General features: G+C 40.7%; 1 protein-coding gene across 6 annotated transcripts; it reads left to right on the forward strand.

The window, feature by feature from the left end:
* The first annotated feature begins 244 nt into the window (after positions 1-244).
* On the forward strand, positions 245-18183 carry GLT8D2 (glycosyltransferase 8 domain containing 2). 6 transcript variants are annotated; one of them, XM_068944509.1, is made up of 13 exons: positions 510-596; positions 1849-2188; positions 2850-2960; positions 3820-3874; positions 4594-4637; positions 6262-6357; positions 7544-7712; positions 9307-9424; positions 10991-11075; positions 14153-14265; positions 14976-15142; positions 16817-16929; positions 17741-18183. In XM_068944509.1, exons 5-13 carry the CDS (start codon positions 4619-4621, stop codon positions 17911-17913), a joined length of 1053 nt encoding a protein of 350 aa, XP_068800610.1. In that variant the 5' UTR covers positions 510-596; positions 1849-2188; positions 2850-2960; positions 3820-3874; positions 4594-4618; the 3' UTR covers positions 17914-18183. The 6 variants fall into 6 exon arrangements, with proteins under 6 accessions (XP_068800595.1, XP_068800627.1, XP_068800610.1 ...); XM_068944494.1 differs by lacking the exon at positions 3820-3874 and having other exon boundaries at positions 245-596; positions 1823-2188; XM_009679992.2 differs by lacking the exon at positions 510-596 and having other exon boundaries at positions 1818-2188.
* The last annotated feature ends 44 nt before the right edge of the window (positions 18184-18227 follow it).

Below are 18227 nucleotides of genomic sequence, written 5' to 3' on the forward strand. Positions count from 1 at the left end.
GGGGGGGGGAGCCGCGCCGGGGCGGGTCACGTGACGGCGGGGTGGCGCCCGCGCGCGGGTTTGGGACGGGGGGGTCGGCGGGCTTGCGCTCAACGGTCGTCGCGTCGCTGTGGGGCATTTCGGGGGGGGGGAGGAGGGGAGCGCGGCCCTCATCTCCCTCCCCTAGCGGCCGGGGTCGGGGGGAGGAGGCGGTGCTCGCGCGGTGCCCCCTTCCCCAAGCGGTGGAGGGGGTTGGCCGAGAGCCGCCGGTGAGGGAGCTGTAGGTGCCGTGGGAGCGGGCACCTGGGAGCCACCTTGTGCTGCGGCCCCGGCCGGGCCGGGCCGGGTCAGGCCGCGTTGAGCCTTGTGTGTCGCAGGCCGCGGCCGCACGGCTCCCGCCCGCTCTCCCCCACCCCGCCCTTGCCGCGGGCAGGAGCCCCCCCCCCCCCCCGGCAGCGGGAGAGCTGCCCGAGCGGCACGTCGCGTGTGGGGCCCCTGGCTGCTCAGGTGCCGCCCAGTGGGTAGGGCACGCGGAAAGTGCTGGCCGTCGTGCGTTCAGGTGCCTCTGGGAAACGTGCCGCTGTTGTATTTATTTATTGCTAACTTAGCCGTCATAGGTAAGGCACGCTGACGGATAGAGCTGGGAAAGAAATGAGCTGTTGGGTAAACGCTGAAGATTGAGGTTAGAAACCAAGGTAATTGACTGGTTTCAATTTTACAGTGAACGAAGATCTCAATCTGCAGGACAGAGGCTGCTTTCCCCCTCCCCCCCCACACCCCGCATGGTGAGAGTGTTAAGTGAGAATATAAACACATGAGCTAGAGGGAAATCCAGAGAGGGTGCTGCAGGGTTGCCGGTAATCCAGGGATTACTGCTTGGTGAAACTCATGGTCCCTACGTTGCAGGCACGTGTGCAACTCGGATCTGTTCGGTATGCACACAGAGATGGAAAGTATGTTGAACAAGAGATGGGTGGCTTTCAGGGAACGTGAGCTGGAAGAAAGGAATACGCAAAAGTAACGGTTAATAGCTGTAGCCAGCTAGATGAGGCATATAACTACGTACCTCTCTTTCATGTTTATTCTTCCTGCGAGCGGTTCTGCAAAAGATCAACTTGCATACTAAATCAGACACATAATAGAGTCTAGGCGTGTTTGAAACGTGGTTGAAAATGCACGTTGTCATTTCCCAGGAACAGAACAACCACAAAAAAAAAAGCAGTTTTTAAAAGCTTGACAAAATACTCTTCAGAAAATTTTGCAATGTAACACTCAAAATATGAAAAGGAGTTTAGGATCTAAACTTACTAGTATTCATTTTTAGTACTCGTGAAAGCCTTGTGATAACACAGTATTTTATCACACAGAAGGGAAGGGAGAGAATAGGAAATAAAAGGAGTGACATATAAAACTGCAAAAGGATTCCAGGAGAGTTTAGGTGGCAAAGTATCTATACGTTCTAGTTACCTTAATCCAAGTTCCCTTCGAGCCCAGACAAAACCCATGGGTTTAAGTTCTGTAATTTCTCAAGGATTTGGAAATGAGGAAATTCAAGCTGGAACACATGTTCAGAGTTGAATTTTGCAAGCTTCCCATAGTTTTATATGTGGAAGAACGCTGCAAACAGACAGTGGAAAAACTTTGCCTTTTGGTTTGGACTTAATGCATGTTGTTGTTTGGCACTAAAACACTGGTTATCTGTTCCCCTTCACCATAAATAATGACTAGAAACTTAACCTGCAAGCAGGCTGTTGAAGTAACTTCTGGAACAGTTTCTCTTTCCTTCCCCAACCCCCTTAAGACTTTTTTTTTTTTCTTACGGGATTTGTTTGCAATCTGCTAGATGAAACTCTAAAGCAAGTTTGCCAGATCTAGGGCCGCATCATCATTCAGCACATCTGGAAGTGGTTTATGGGCTCTCATTCCTTCAGTGCAGCGTCTGGACTCCGAACTGTTCCTCAGCAGCAGAGAAAGAAAAGAAAACCAGCACAACTCCAAAGTAAACTTTGAAGAGTTTGAAAAAGGAACTGAATTTTTAAAGCCTTACTGTGCCCAGTAAAGGCCCTTGCACAGGGCACTTTAAAGGAGGACGATGGGCAAGGAGGCTTTGGCAAGAATGCTTACAGCTGTGGCCTATCTAGGATCCAAGTAAATAGCTCTACAGCTCTTCAGGAGAGAGAAGTCCCGAATACTGTTCTGCCTTGAAGAGGTAAAAAGACTAATTAAGCAGGAAATATCTGAGCAGTAATGTCACTGTTTCTGAGCTTTCCCTTCTGCAGCTCTCATTTTGTAACAGGATTTGGCAGCTGAGTTAGGAACTGCCAGGTTCCAGGAACTGATGTCTGAATTCAGGAAAAAATTGGGGGAATACTCGCAGGGGAACAAATATTCTACTCTTCCCCTAAAAATCAATGAGTAATCAATCTGATCTGCTGAGACTTAGGAGCTTTGTAGTTTTGGAACTTAAAAGTTTTGTTTTATGAGAGTCTTTCTGGGTTTGGATTTTAAATTTTAAATATGGTGTAATTTATGTTGTTTTAATCATTTCTGAGCATATCTTGAAGCTCTGATCAACCAAGTTTCCTCTTGCAGTGACCCTCAGTTTTACTTGTGGTTATCGTTACAAATTAATTAAAGGCTGTAGGCAGCCCCTCTGAAATAAGTGGAAAATTGTTGTTAGCTTATGTGAGGTTAGAAGACTACTCCAAGAGTATAAAGGTTTCCGTTGTCTCTTTCGTTAGCTAAATGAGTAAACTTTTTAAACGGGTGAGAAGACGATACTTGTATACTGCACGAGAGAAAGATTTTCAAAACAGAAAGTTCTTTTGACTGATACCCTGATTTCCTATTTATACAAATTAATGCCACAGGAAGACAATGGAATGTAGATAAGTACTACAGATGTTAGAAGAAGTTCTCTCAAAAGTATTCTCCTTCTCACTGTGATTTAGTCATCTGTTGGGACACTTAAATATATGCAAGTAAGTGCTTTGTAAACAAAGTCACATCTTAGCTCTGTTATATTTTTGTTATCATTTAACTTTTTAGTCAAAGTAGAGAGTAATTTAGGATGCTCCCTCAATTTCAGCATTAACCAATGAGACTGAGTCATTTTTTGCGTCTCAGCTTTCAAGAATTCTTTCTGCTCCACTCTTACTGATTCCTTCTCAAGGAATCAGAATACACCTTATATGTGCATAGAAGGAAACACAGGAAAAAATAGTAGCAATGTACAGCTGCCATAATGGAAGGGTAGACCACACAGTCCTCCCTGCCCCTTCCCCTGGAAAAAAATGTTTATTTTTTTTTTTTAATCAACTTCTCACAAGTCTTTTTAGATTTTTCCTGCGGTTTCAGTTCAGCTTCTTAGTTTGTTGAAGCTGGTGAAGGTGACAACGTCAGAGAAATTCTGCTGAAACAAACTGTTCCCAACTGTAAGTTGCCTCCACTGCTGCAGTAGAGAGGCAAGAAAAGGAATTTGCAATAGAGCCTTCCTCTGCTGGAGGAACACTGAGGAATGTGGACTGGCTAAAGCTGCAAACAGAATTTAACCAGGGAGGTTTGGGGCAAGAGAAGGGCCGTGGTCTTGGCTCATGTAAATGAGAACACAGCTGTGGGAGCATTTGCAGCTGGGTCAGTCTGAGAATCCCTTTCTGATCCAAATGTTTGTATGTTCCATCTTCTGTTCTGTGTTTCTGTTAAAATTATCTTTAAAGATCAGGGAATATGTAGACTGCTAGTATTGATACAGCACAACAGCCGGGTGACCCATTGGTGGCACTTGTGCAATCAGCTGCATCCTTGATTTTGGAACAAGTTCATAGTCGGGTTTTTTTCCAGGTTTGTGGTACCAAAGAGCAAAAGGGAAATGTTAATGCTTGCTTCCAGAATTCAGGTAAATGTTGTGGTTTTCCAAAGTTCTGTATTTTAGGGATTATGTTCTTTCCTCTAAGGCATAAAGTCCCAGTCACTCTAAGGCCTTGTTTAGAAGTGCAGTTGTAGAGAAGGTTACCTAGTTTTCATCAGCATCACAAATAACGTGCCTAAATACTAGCCGCTTTACACAAACTCTCCTCTTACGGCTTCTATTATTGGAAGGAGGCTGCTGTTAGAAAATCTTTTCACTCTTGCTCTGTCATTTTCTCACAGCCTGAAAGACACTGCTGTAATGTGGGATTCTCATATGTTTGAACATCCCAGCATATGAGATGTAGTATTTGTGATTGTTTTTATGGTTTAGGGAGATCAGAGATAAATGTAAACATAATAAAATACCCACAGAGGCGTTTTGTAAATATTTCTTTGTACATTGTTTTAAAATGTGTTTAAAAAAATCTTAGTTATTACTGATGTAGATGATTTTACTGAATTTATTAAAAAGCTGTTCATTTCAACCTATTGAGTAGTTTAAGTTGAAATATATAACGGCTGTGGTCTGGAATATTAGAGTTATTTGTTCCAAGAAAACTATTTACAAAGATAGAGCTCAGTTTTACCAGGTCAACAGTAAAATTTGCTTAGACAAAACCATGTCCCGAAAATAATTAACTAGTACTCACTGCTGATATTCATAATTTTTCTCTCTTCCCCCTACCCTTTTTCTTTTTACCATAGATCACAGTTCTTTCCAAAAGAACCCATGGCTCTTTTAAAGAAAAGTAAGAAAGACTAAAAACATTTCAAATACTGATTGGGCTTGTGTATGTTTGCAACAGGACATAGATATTCTATGCAATTTCTCTTAAAGCTTCTGTAATAGTTGCATGCACGTTTATAGCTCTAGTTCTGCAAAATTATGTTTAAGTATACCATTAAGCCTTTTCCTATTAACCAGATCAGGTAAGTATGGGCTATGAGCCCATATAAAGCTTAAGAGCATTCACTGCTTTACTGCATGAGGCATATGGATGGACGTTTGCTTTGTTGGCTAACACCTCAGTTTCAGTTATTACTGACTGGTTCCTTAGTGTTGTTATCACTCTGAGGGGGAACGTTTGCTCCATAACTTCCGTTCAGTAGTGTCACAAAAGCCTTACCTTCCACTTGACGTGATTGTCTATCCCTGTATCTACATAACAGCATCCTGAAATTTCCCTCCAAGAGTGCAGTTAACTACCAGTTTCGCATGGGGTTGTGCCTAAGAGTGCTGAACTTGGTGGTTTTCGCAGAATTCTACTGCGAGTTAATACTGTTGACGCTCACAGTTAAGATGTAGCCCAAAGGAATTTGGTGTTCCCCTCAGCTGTCAGGATCAGTGACTGAAAATGGGCCAGTGTGTGCCTTTGGTTCCACACCCAGATCTTCACTGACATTAATGCCTGGCTCCTCAGCTGGTTCACATCAGTGTAGGTTCAGTCATGCACACGTACCAATTTCAATTTATTCTCATGCCCATGTCTGGCTAATTGGCCCTTTTGAGTCAAGTAGTTCAAAACTTTGTCCCTTTGTTCTTTTGCACGCTTTAAATGTGTTTATGATGGTATAAAAGTAACAAAGTAGTCAGAACCGAAGCACTAAAGTAACTGATGGCAGTGGTAATGTATTCCTTACCTGTCGTACTCTCTGAGCTGTCCTGGTGCATACTCAAGGTTACCCTAAGCTTGGACGGGATGGTCTGGTAGGGACTTGAAATTGTAATATACAGTAAGGTCTTTCCTTTCTGCATGTTTTGATTTTGCTATTTAAAGCATTTATGTCAAAATAGGTATGTGTTTTCAAATATTTTGGAACATACTTACTTTCAGTGGCATGCTGGGTTTATTTTTGTAGTTCTTTTAAAGTTTTCCTCAAATACATGTTGAAGATCTGAATGTTGAAATCACCCACGTTTTTTTTAGTGTTTGAAGATTTATCAAGGAATTGTGGGAGTCAGAGAAGGCTAGGTAAAAATAATTCTTGAAGTCCCATGGTGATAAACAGGCAACAAAGTAGCCAAGAAAAGAAAGTTCCACACCCCTAAGAATATTCACAAACATGTAGATTCCCTGGTATGGATAGCTCTTCTGTATTGGGTGATTAGTGATTTTAGCAAGCAAATGATCCATGAAAATTAGATAGAAATAATTGCAGCGGGGGAGAGATACTGTTATGTTTCTAAGTATACCTTACAAAGGTTGTACATTTTTTGAGTTTGATCAAATAGCAAGAGAAAGGAGGATTTGATAAATGCAGTAAATACAGAATATGGTATGTACTGGCTGCATGCTTATAAAAATACAGGTATTTGGGCAGTTAGTACTCGGCTTTTATACAGATTGTTAATAAATTCTCCCTTTGTTTCAGTTAACCAGATCTTACTGTTACTTCTTGTTTTAACTGTGTGCGCCATTCTGTATAATAAAGTTCACAAAGTGCCGTCTTCAATAAAGAACGAAGCAGGTAAATGAATTCTGTTTCATTTATGTTCTTGTGCTTGTTGCTTCGTTTGAGCCGTGGTTTTTCTTAAGAATTCATGTTTGCCCAACAGTAGCTGTTGCGTATGGACTGGGATGCAGAACTTTTTGCTTCCAAATTCCTTGGTTAGAGTATTAGGAGATCCATAGTCACGACTAAGAAGTGCCATTCTGATTCAAGTTTTTATTCAGCTGTCACTGACGTAAATGTAAGCTGTGTAGAGCCTTATTTGTGCTGAACGCTAACGGAGTTTCCAAGTGATAACAAAAATTGATCAGAACTTGCCCCTTTGGGATTACGATCGGCCTCCCAGGTCATTTCAGATAGATCATCAAGCCTCAACGTAATCTACAGCAGAAGGTTTTGGCTGGAATATTTATAGTAACAGAAACCTCTTAGAGTTGATACAGTTGGACTAGTATGGAATGTTGCGTTAATAGCTTATTCAAGATAAACAAAATGTTGATATAAACAATTTTTATTCCATTATAGTTTTGTTATGGCTTTTAGGAGATTAACGGTCATGCTTCAACCAGTATAGATCTATCCCTGTAAGTTCTGTACTTTGATCATTGTTAGGGGGAAAAAATCTTTCTTAGCATTGCTGTGAACTGTTACCAGTACTGTTTCTAGAGATTTTTTTTTCCTTTTTACCACTAGCAGCATCCTGCTAGTACAAAATTTTGTACATTCCTTTCTGGCCTGCTTCCCAAAGAAGTGAAGCTCATGCAGTTGCGCTGTGTTCTCTGCTTGCTTCTTTCCCTTGATGGTTTGGGAGCCTGTTGTCCAGTTTGAACTAGATTTAACTGAGAAGTAGAATTCTTAAAGGTGTTGAAACTCCTACTCCTATTCATTTGTTGTGAATAAGCAGCTACATGAAGGACAGACTGAATTGTCACCCCTGCAGAGGAAAAGATGCAGAGAGCTCAGTTGTTATATGTTCTGTTTGGAGGCATTCCAGTCAACCTGCATGTAGTTCTGGATTAGCTACAGCTCATGCTGTGTGTCTTTCCAGATGGGGATACGTACTGGATGTGGTAAGGAAATAGGGTGATTGTGATATGATTCCACGGCTTATGGAACTTCATACTCATTCCTGTGAGCCAGATTCATATATTGTATAAAAAGATGCTTGATTCTCTATAATAATGTATAGTTTTGTTACTTATAGCCGATTTGGAGAGTCCTGAGGAAATGGAAGAAGAAATTCCAGTCGTAATCTGCGCTGCTGCAGGTAGAATGGGCGCCGCTATAGCAGCGATCAGTAGCATCTACAGCAACACCGAGGCAAATGTTTTGTTCTATGTAGTTGGGTTGAAGAATACCATCCCGCATATTCGGTATATACCAATGTTATCTCCTTAGGCTGTTGTTCTCCTTAGCATAGGCATACAGACTTGAGAGGACTTTTCAGGAAAGCAGTTCTCCCTCTTGTTTAAGTAGAGGTATTGATAGCCCTCCCCAGGGTCCCCTATATGTAGGAAAAGGAACCTTTTTGCCCTACTCAAGGCCCTAACTAGTGTACAGGGGCATGAAATAGCCAGACCATGGCCATACCTGTGTGTCTCTGCCGTCAGTAGTTCAGCTGCAGAACAGAAAGCCTGTAGTAAGATGATGGTGTATACAAGCTTTTTTTTGGTCACAGTCCTGCTTTGCAGCTCTGCACTTATCCCTCACCTGGGGCTGTGCCTTAATCTTAGGAGCAGAAAAGCCTGCTGCCTAAAGCTGATCCCAGGGAAGAGGAAGTGGTAAAAGTTATAAATAGAGGCCCAAAGTAGCTCATAACGAAAACATCTTTGAAGGGTAGAATTTGCAAATATTGTCTAAAAGAGGGTGAATGAGAGAAGGAAGGTGTGAATCAAAATGAAAGCAGAGAGTCTGGCTTCCTGAGGAGTTCTCACCTCTGACTTACTGCACTTATATAGGCCTCGTACCCATGGTTTCAGTGTCAAAATGAAAAGATGTAGTGAGTGGGGTTCCACAGGGAGCTTTTCCAGTCTACTTCATTAATAACCCAGATAACAGAGTGGAGAATATACTCAATGAATCTGCAGGTGGCACGAAGCTGGGAGAGAATGCAACTATACTGAAGAACAGGATAAGAGCTGAAAACAAACTACTCATGATGACTTCGAAAAATGAGCTGAAAAACGTGATGAAATTCAGTAGGGATAAAGCCAAGGCAATAACTGTAGGTAGGAATAGCTGATTGAATTGGCTCAGGGTTGAGTGAGTTGAGTAACAGTTCTTTGGAAAACTATGGAATTATAACTGTGGGATTACAGAACTGACTACACTGATGCAAAAAAAAAAAGGCAAGCAGCATAGTGGGATATACGTGTGAATGTGTAGCTGAGGAAATTTCCAATCTTCTTGATATGATTAGCACATCAACAAAAGCGTGGCATTTAGTTTGGTGTGTCTTACTTCAGGAAAGATTTAGAAGAGAGGATAGAGGAGAGCAACAAACGATGTGAAGAAATCTGTTAAAAATTTTTGAAAGAATTTTTTTTTTTTTTTTAGTCAAAGGAAATAAAGTTTAGAGGTGATGTGGCAATCATCTTCAAGGATGTAAAAATCTGTGCAAAAGGGAGAAAACTTCTCTGTACAGCAGATAGGATAAGAAGAAAATGATCTTGAGTTGTAGCAAGAAAGGTTAAGAAAATAGTATTTAATGTTAGGGGTGGTGAAGGATGGGTTCTTTGGGCAACATGTGGAGTCTCTGTTTTGGGCAGTTTTTTTGAAGAACAGGTTAAACTGTTAAACAGGTTACATGGCTGTGTTCAATAGCTGTAGACATAATTGATTCTGTTTTGGGGTAGGATAGATCAAGTGAGCTTCCAAGGTCGCTTATTCTCCTATGAGTCCATGAATTTAAGACTAGAAGTACTTGCCACACTCTAATGTTCTTTCTTCGCTTCTTTTCCGTCACAGAAAATGGATTGAAAATTCTAAATTGAAGGAAATAAAATTTAAGGTCGTGGAATTCAACCCTATGGTGCTAAAAGGAAAAATCAGACAAGATGCATCGCGCCCTGAGCTACTGCAGCCTGTGAGTAAGCAAAGACCGTATAACAATTTTACAAGGTTTTAATGCTCATTACAGGCTTTAAAACATCCTAGAACTCTGTTCCATCGTAGAGGAGAGGTATGACCCCAGAGAAGCAATATCAGTTCTAAATGCTGAGCTCTGACTGAAAAAGGAAAAGTACACTGTAACAAACTCCTTGCAACTTGTCTATCTTGTTGGGACCTCATCCGTTTGGTGGCGTAAACCTGGTGTTTTAAATGTATTGTAACTTTAAGAGTATGTTCACAGTTTATCAGAGGAAAGATCTGATGATGTTCTTTGTGCCTTCATCATGCTGAGCGGGCTGCGTTCTGCTGATCTCTACGCTTAATTCAGAGGCTAAAGACTGATCTAAATATTATTGGCCATCTGTAACCACAGTGGACTGATAGAATCAAGGGCTTCCAGCATTCAAGAAAGCTGCAGTAGAGAACAGAAATAGGCAAATCACATGTTAGAAATTATTAGGAAAGGAACTGATAACCAGAGAACTTCATTATGCCGCAATATAAATCCACGGTTTGCCCCTGCCCTGGACACTATGTGCAGTTTTAGTCTCCTTACCTCATAAGGAGATAGTAGCCCTGGAAAACACTCAGATACGTTAAGAAAGTTCACGTCTATCACTCTTTTCTGAACTTCTACATATTACATATATGGAAAATATTCCGTACAAGGAATGACTGAGTGGGTTAAAGCTTTTCAGTCGGGAAATGTGATTCTGAGCACAGAAAATAAGAGATCTACAAAACTGAATGACATGGATTTGTGAATAGTGGATGACTGCTCGCTGTCTCTTCCAATAAAAGAACTAACAGTCGTTAAATTAAATTAGTAGGAGTTACGGTCAGAACAATCAAGACATGTTGCATGTTTTTCATGCAATGAGTGCTAAACCGGTAGAGCTCCTTGCTGAAAGATCTTGTGAGTGTAAAGAATGTACATGGATTCAGTGAGGACTGAGATTTTTATTCAGTCAGACCACATCTGTTTCAAGAAATCCCATGAGCTGAAAATAGCTAAAAACTAGAAGAGTGTTATGAAGCAACTGTTCTCTATGCTTCCTCTGTTCTTAATTTTCTCTGAGCATGCGCTAAGGACCGCTGCTGAAGACAGGTGCTGGGTAAAATGGTCTGAATCAGTATGGCTGCTTTTATGTTCTTAGTCCTTTTTCCCTCTGCTGTATTCTTTAATGCTATTGCGGATATTGCTATTCTGCCTCTGTGCCACCAGTCAAATCCTTCCTCTAGAGTGGAAGGATTACGGGGTTCATTTTGAAGTATTTTGTATCAAGTATGTTGCAAAAAGCAATTGTGTTGGTTAGGGTCACAGCAAATAAAATAGGGAATAATAACGGGGTCAAGATACTGGTAAAACTGTGGAGGGAGGAAGCAAATGATAGCTGACTAGCGCTCAATGAAGCGAGAAACCAAAACTGTGTGTTCACAGAGTGACGGAAGCTTGAGACTACTGCATTAAACTGCTTTATCGTTTAGTCCTTACCTTTTTTCTTTTCTTCTTTTTTTTTTTTTTTTTTTTGCTTCATAGCTGAACTTTGTCCGATTTTATCTTCCCTTGCTTATCCAGAAACATGAGAAAGTCATATACTTGGATGATGATGTCATTGTGCAAGGTAAGATGTCATCCAAAAAACAGTTTCCAGCAGAATTAAAATAAAAGTTAAGCAGTTTACAGTCACCTGGCAATATGACACTGAAGAAATTGCTAGGAGCATTGCACTCTAGAGAGCTACGAATTATCTGTTTGTTTGTTTAAAGGAAAGTCTGAAGGAACATTTTCTCCCCAAATATCTTTAATCTTGATCAAAAGGGCTTGTAGGGGTTTTCATTTTAATTGAATTTGGTCAAATGCTGAGAGAGATAATACAATGGTTATTGTTAAATGCATGACTTTGGCTTTCCTGTTAGTATTTGAACTGCTGCAAATGTTAGTAGTGCCTTATCCAGAAGAGCTTGAGAGCAAGAGGAGTTTCCTCAAATAAGCGAGTTAACATTCTGAATCCGGAAGGTGTGAGTTTGAGCATCCTCAGCTCAGGCTCCATAGCAGCTCGCAGAATTCCGGTCAAAGATTTCAGCGTTCCCCCTGCAAGTGAGAGCAGTCAGAAGACATTCAAATCCTGAAAAATCTTTTTGTTTCCATGGAAAGAAATCTAATTAGAGGCACAGTAATTTTTTAAAGATGAATATCTTTCTTTCTTCCCCTTCCCCCCGCCAGCTTCCTTTCTATTTCTCTGGAGAGCTGTTGTCTTCCCTTGATTTATCATTTTTCTTTACTTTGACTCACTCCTGTTTTGCTGTTACTTTTATAACAACTTTTAACCATGGCAAACAAAACCTTTTGACATATGCTTGTTAAAGTGAGATTCCAATGAAAATTTGCTTTGATAAGGAATGAGGATAAGTACAATAAACATTTTGGCCTCAATCAGTCTTTACTTAAGAACATTAGGATCAATGAAATTACACTGGAGGAAAGTTTAATTCTGTTCTCCACTACTTCTCTGCAGCTTTCCATAGTTTCTTCTCTTTAGTGGCAGATTTCAGAACATCTGTACTTATAGGGGCTGCTGTTATCAGCTTTCTGAAATGTGATTAATCTGCTGTGCCTTGTCTTATTTTCGTTTGCAATAAACTTCATAATACAGTTACTTCAACATTAAGTTTTTGAGGAAGAATAAAATGGCTTTCACTTACACCTATATGTTTCTAGTGGTCACCTTGGCTTTTTGTCTGTGTTATTCTGTCTGTCAGCAATGGGTAACAGCAACATTTAACTCTTATTTAAAAAAAAAAAAAAGTCCTTAAAGTCTTTACTTACGCTGTGATTTCACAAACACTTTAAGCTCACCCCCAGCATCCCTCCTCCTCCTGCAAAGGCATTCACCAGAAACGTGATTGCTTTTTGCTCCGGGTTAGTTCCCGGGTAGGATTCAAATCGGCATTTCAGCAGAAAAGCAGCGGGTGGCTGGGAGCAGAGAGCAGGTAGGGCGCTCTCTTTCAGTGGGGCTGTCAGCTTCTGCCGGTTAATAGCGTTTGTGGAACCACGGGCGAAAGGTGCGCTTTCACATTGCTGCTAAGGGCCGGCTGCTGCCAATGGAAGTGGTCTCTCCCGTCCCCAGGCAGCTCCTGTTACTTCTCTTGTGTTGTATCTAGCAGTTGTGCAGCTGCAGAATAAAGCTGATACAGCTGGTTGACCTGGCAGAAAACTAGCTGTGCAAAACAAACAAACAAAAAACTAAAAAAAACTTTTTTTTTTTTTCCTCCCTCTTTGCTTCGGCCAGCTTAACTAATCTCACCCTTGGGCCACGCAACCACAGGGCCCAGCAAAAGGGAACGAAGCTGGGCGTAGGGGGATAGAGGGAGGTAGCCTCTGTTTTGGCAGTGGCTCCCCATGTCTTAACTGTAACGCAAGACTGCTCTCTGTCAGATGCTGGTGGAAGTGAACGGGAGTTTTGACAGAGTAAGGACTGCATGTGGTTTTCAGATTTTAAGTCTGGGACTATTTATTTTTCCAGTCAATTGCTTTTTTTGCAAAGCAGTGAGAATTAAACATACTGAATCCCAGAACTGTTGTTTGATTTTTTTTTTTTTCCCTTTTCTTGTAATTTATATTTTGCAAAGCAGAAGTTGCTTAGGATCAGGAGGAAATGCCTATTAAGGCATGTCAATTCTTGAACTATAAATAAGTGTCCCATTAATTCAAATTCTGTTTCTTGGCGGGGACATGAATCCTATCCCAAGTTTTTCAGCCAGCTGGCGAGTGGATGATTAAATATTCTCTGCTTATTTCAGGAATAGCATTTCCAGTATTTGCAGTATGGGAAATGTTTCCAGTTGCTAGTCCTATATTGAGGTTTTCTAGAGATAGCAGCTTTACTTTGTTGTGGCCTAGCTACGGGAGTGCTCAGCTCATGCTGATGGGCCGTACCTAGCCTTCTAAGATAATGAATCTTGCCTGTGACCCACGGCCAGCAGCAAGGCGGGGAAGAGCAACGATCATGGCTGCAGACTCCCTTAATTGCTGTGGCAGCACGGTGGCAGCGCTGTACTTCCCACATACCCAGAAATGTTCTGTCACTTCAGAGGAATGTGTCAGTCCGATGATAAGGAAGATGGCGTGTGTTATGTATCTCCCTGCATCAGAAAGGAGCTGGGTGGCCTGCCAAGCTGGAAGGGCATGGTCATGGGTGACAGGAACGTTTCAGCTGGCCAGTGTTCATTTGTCAGTGCTGGGAATCCAGGTATCTTGCTAGGAGGCACAGGCACAACAACAGCAGGAAAAATCTGGTCTGTGCGGGAGACTAAAGTGTTTTTGAGAGGCTGAAGAGGTTCAGAAAAATTGTCCGTGCCCTCCTTCTCCAAAGGTGAGCTATATGAACGCATAACTGTGTAACTAGGCTGCTTAATGGTGTAATCAGCTTTTTGCTTGAGCTGATTTTGGACGTTCGGTCCAGAACATGGATGCGTTAAATACTGATGATATTGTTTAAAGATAGAACTCAGACATCCACTTATAGGACTCAAATTGGAAAACTGTGTCATGTAGCCAAATTCAGCCTTCTTTAACATCTAGGCTATCCCCTACAATTGGTAGGTTTATAAGGAACATGCATGAGAACAGAAGTTATCCTAACCGGTGTGTAGCAATGAAGCAGGCTTATTCTTATGCTTTTGACCTTTCTGTAATCAGGTGACATCCAAGAACTCTACGATACGAAGTTAGCTCCTGGACACGCTGCAGCTTTCTCGGATGACTGCGATCTGCCTTCTACACATGAAATGGTTAGAAGCGTAGGGATGCAGGTAAGACATCATTTTGAAATCCTGATCATGAACGTATTTACCCCCAAATGTGACATTTTACACACGTTCTCCAAAGTGAAAAGTTTAATTTTTTTATTTGTTTTGATAAACATGTAATAGTTTTACAGGAGACTGAGAAGAAATACGTTCTCTCATAATTCTGTAATAATACCGTGCTTTGCAGAATTGTTTCCTGTAATAGTTTAGAGCTCGATTGCTCTTTGGATTCTACTACCTTTCTGTTTGGTATTTTACTAAATCCGTTTTGCTATCAGTGGATCATGAACATTTATGCAATGTCTAATGAAGACAATGTATGATATTTGTATGAGTCGAATTTGGAGTGAAGCTCAGGAAAATAGTGTTTGAAGGCTAACTCCCGAGTTGAATTCCCCAGAATTGTCACCGAGTCCCTGTACCATTACGCTGTACAAGTGTGATGCTACATCGTTTAGAGTAAGCTACAGAAAGACAAAAATGTGGTGGGGAAAGAGCCCTGTAGAAGTCTCACGGAGCAACACTGTTGAAAAAGGAAATTCAGCAGCTGTCTTGCAGTCTTGTATGGAAATCAAGATAGGTAATCATCATCCAGAAACTCAGCTTTGGGAGCTCGTATTTAGTCTCTGTGTATGAGTGGTATGTAGATGCATCCACACATACCTGTATAGATATTAAGAGGGGATAAATATTTTAATTCTCTTTCTTTCTAGAACACATACATGGGATTTCTGGACTACAGAAAGCAAGCAATTAGAGATCTTGGCATCAGCCCTAGCACCTGCTCCTTTAATCCTGGAGTAATTGTTGCTAACATGACTGAATGGAAGCATCAACGGATTACAAAGCAGTTGGAAAAGTGGATGCAAAGAAACGTGGAGTATGTATAGACGTCTAGCTTTGCACTTTAACATTACTTTTAGAACTCAGTTTACAACCTAATTTTCTGTGGTTTTTTTTTTTTTGTAATGCTTAAAAGTTAGTAACTCTAAACAATCTTTTATTTAGAGATCATAAAGGAAGAAACTCTTGTTCCAGAATTTCCATCTGCTTAAATCTGACCAATCGCATACTGTGGAATGACCACCCGGAATTTTAGTCTTGTGCTTAGTTACAAGCCACACATAATCCTGAGCGACACTGGGAACACAGAGTTCCCGATTTGGGTGACTGACCTCACTTAGGATGACGCTCTTCCCTTCCTGACGCTGGTTTAGAGATGAAGGGATGTTTCCATGTTTGTGTGGGGTCCCTCCTATTGTAATGCCAACCGAACTATAAATAGACATTACGCTTCTTAAATACCAACAGAAAGCACTTCTTTCTCCATAGATGGACCGGAATTGACATAAAAGATGCGTTTTTGGCATTGACCACGAATAGGTCATGAAAACAGTGAAACAATCACTGTTCATTTTTGATGTCAGTTCACTGTCAACCCATATTTAAAACTTGACATTTACTTTCTTTCTCTGCACAGGATTAAGCTTAAGTTTAGTAACGCTGAATTGAAACTGAACAGCTTGTATTTTTGGATTACATCCATTTCTTGTTATTTTCACAAATGAACAAAGGGAGGAAGACACAAAAAGACCTCCATATGAATGAAAAGACAGACGTCTCTCTCTCACTCTTATATGGCATATCCTGTTACGCTTTTTTATGTTTTGAAAAACAACCATGAGCACTACTGCAAATTGTATCTACAAAGATGATTTATTTTATATATTCTTTTTAGCTGGCTTTTCAAACTACAGTGAAGCAAGTTGCTTAACGACGAGTTGAAACCTGGATGTTTTGGGAGGAGGTTATCGCTTTATTCTGCATCCTCTAAGCACGTCTCAGATTCTTCCCAGGTTTCCTCCTTGTTGGGCTAGGCACGTGGCAGGATGCGCTGTAGCCAGTGCAGCTTCTCCCATGTGCTGACTGTCCAGGCTTTAAGCACGTTGTGGCTGGACAGCTGGCTGCTCTCCCTTAAAACCTCTCCTTGCAGTAATTTAGCTTTATCTGACCATGAATTTTTCACAAAACTTATAGGAAATCAATATGCTTTAGATGTTAGTTTATATGCTTAGGCCCCTTTGCCAGACTTGAAGAAGATCTATATGTTTAAAAGTTGGGGGGGGGGGGGAGGAGGGGGTTGGGGAAGAAAGACAGAGGAAATGAAAGAGTGGCAACTATATAAATCCCCTTTAAAAAAAAAAGTTGAGAGAGGTTAAAAAACAGGTTTATAGCGATTCCTTTACATTAGCTGCTTTTTTCTACTGTAAACTGTTAGCTTTTTAGACTATAGGTATTGTGTGCCAGAAATTGGCCTCACATTGGCTCTGACTCTCAATTTGTGTTTGATACCAACGATTCCCTCGATGGGAATTGGCGTTGCAAATATAAGCACTTAACAGCATTAGAAAGGAATATACTGAAAAATAGTCTGTTCATTTTGAATTTTTCCAGAATATTTATATTTTTAATCATCTGATTTTATACTAAAGATACTTTTCTTTGACTGAGGTTTTGAACATTTCTTGCCTTCTCTTTTTCCCTTTCTTCCCAGGGAGAATCTGTACAGCAGCACCCTTGGGGGAGGTGTGGCCACCTCTCCAATGCTGATTGTATTTTATGGAAAGTATTCTACTATTAATCCCATGTGGCACATAAGGCATCTTGGTAAGTTTAACTTTCCAACATTTGCCGTCGGAGCTAAAGTGAGAGGTGTTAAGGTTCCAATACAGAACTTCAGCTCAATGAATTACTTTATACCTCAGAGCCGCAGTACGTAATCTATGCTTATTTCTTTTCTTCTGATACGCAGCAGTAGTCCTGTCTTCCTCAGGATAGTGCAGAACGCGTGCGCAGCCTATGGGTATTGTTATGCAAACACCTTAAGAGGTTAAGTAAACTAAATGGTTGCACTCCTGCAAGAAAACTTTTAACAGTTATTTAATTGGATTTAAAAAAGGAAAAAAAAAACCATTTAGGAGAAAGTTTCATGATTAAAGACCAACTAACCTATATTATCATAAACCGGGGAAAGAATATATGTAAGGTCTGAATATAGGCAAAGAGACTGACAATCAAACACTTTTTCAGTAGACAGAGTGAAAGAATATGGGATCCCTGGGAGAAGTGGGTTTTTATTCAGGAAATATAGTTAGTATTTACCTGGAAAAAGGGATAATGGCTTAGTAGTTTTAGCAAAATAAATATTAGGTTTTTTTTAAGCCCCAGCTGTGCTGAAATGTTTTAACAACTTGACTTTTTTTTCCCCCCTCTCATTTAGAACTGTACAGACATGGAGTTCAAAAAAGCTACTCTATTTATTACCATACAACTTATTGTCTATACTAATAATAAACCATACTAATTAGACTTAGACTTAAATTCACAGTCTCTGGGGGGGGGGGGGGGGTGAGAGGGAAGAACATCACTGCATAGTATCTTCCGTTATTGACAACTAGATTTTTATGTGTCCATGCAGGTTGGAGTCCTGACACTCGCTATTCAGAACATTTTCTTCAAGAAGCTAAATTACTTCACTGGAATGGAAGATATAAACCTTGGGACTATCCCAGTGTCCACACTGATCTCTGGGAAAACTGGTTTATTCCTGACCCCTCAGGGAAGTTCAAATTAACTCGTCCTGAAAGCTGATACTGAAAAGTTTGATGCAGTCATACACTGTATTTTGCAGTATGCAGTAATCAGAGATACAACCTGTCAAATTGTGTAATTAACTGATTTTAGAAAACAAAGTATTTGTTAAATAGTGCTATAAGCTGACCATCAGTTATATGTGCTTATGGGCAGAGAGGAGGTGCAGTGATAGCTATGCAATTCAGATTATCTTGACTTTCAAGTAAGGTGAAGAAACACATTTACTTGACAATGAAGTATTTTCATTAAACATTTTCAGAGGTGAAATTCAGTGACAGACAATGTGTTTTAATGTAAGATCTTTATAAATA

The sequence above is a fragment of the Struthio camelus genome, chromosome 1, assembly GCF_040807025.1.
Source record: "Struthio camelus isolate bStrCam1 chromosome 1, bStrCam1.hap1, whole genome shotgun sequence".
NCBI classification, from domain to species: domain Eukaryota; kingdom Metazoa; phylum Chordata; class Aves; order Struthioniformes; family Struthionidae; genus Struthio; species Struthio camelus.

What these genes read in the sequence shown, in the direction of transcription:
- GLT8D2 (XM_068944494.1), top strand. An exon ending in TGGATGCAAAGAAACGTGGA is followed by an intron (nt 15,143 to 16,816) that starts GTATGTATAGAC and finishes CTTTCTTCCCAG; the next exon opens with GGAGAATCTGTACAGCAGCA. An exon ending in GTGGCACATAAGGCATCTTG is followed by an intron (nt 16,930 to 17,740) that starts GTAAGTTTAACT and finishes GTGTCCATGCAG; the next exon opens with GTTGGAGTCCTGACACTCGC.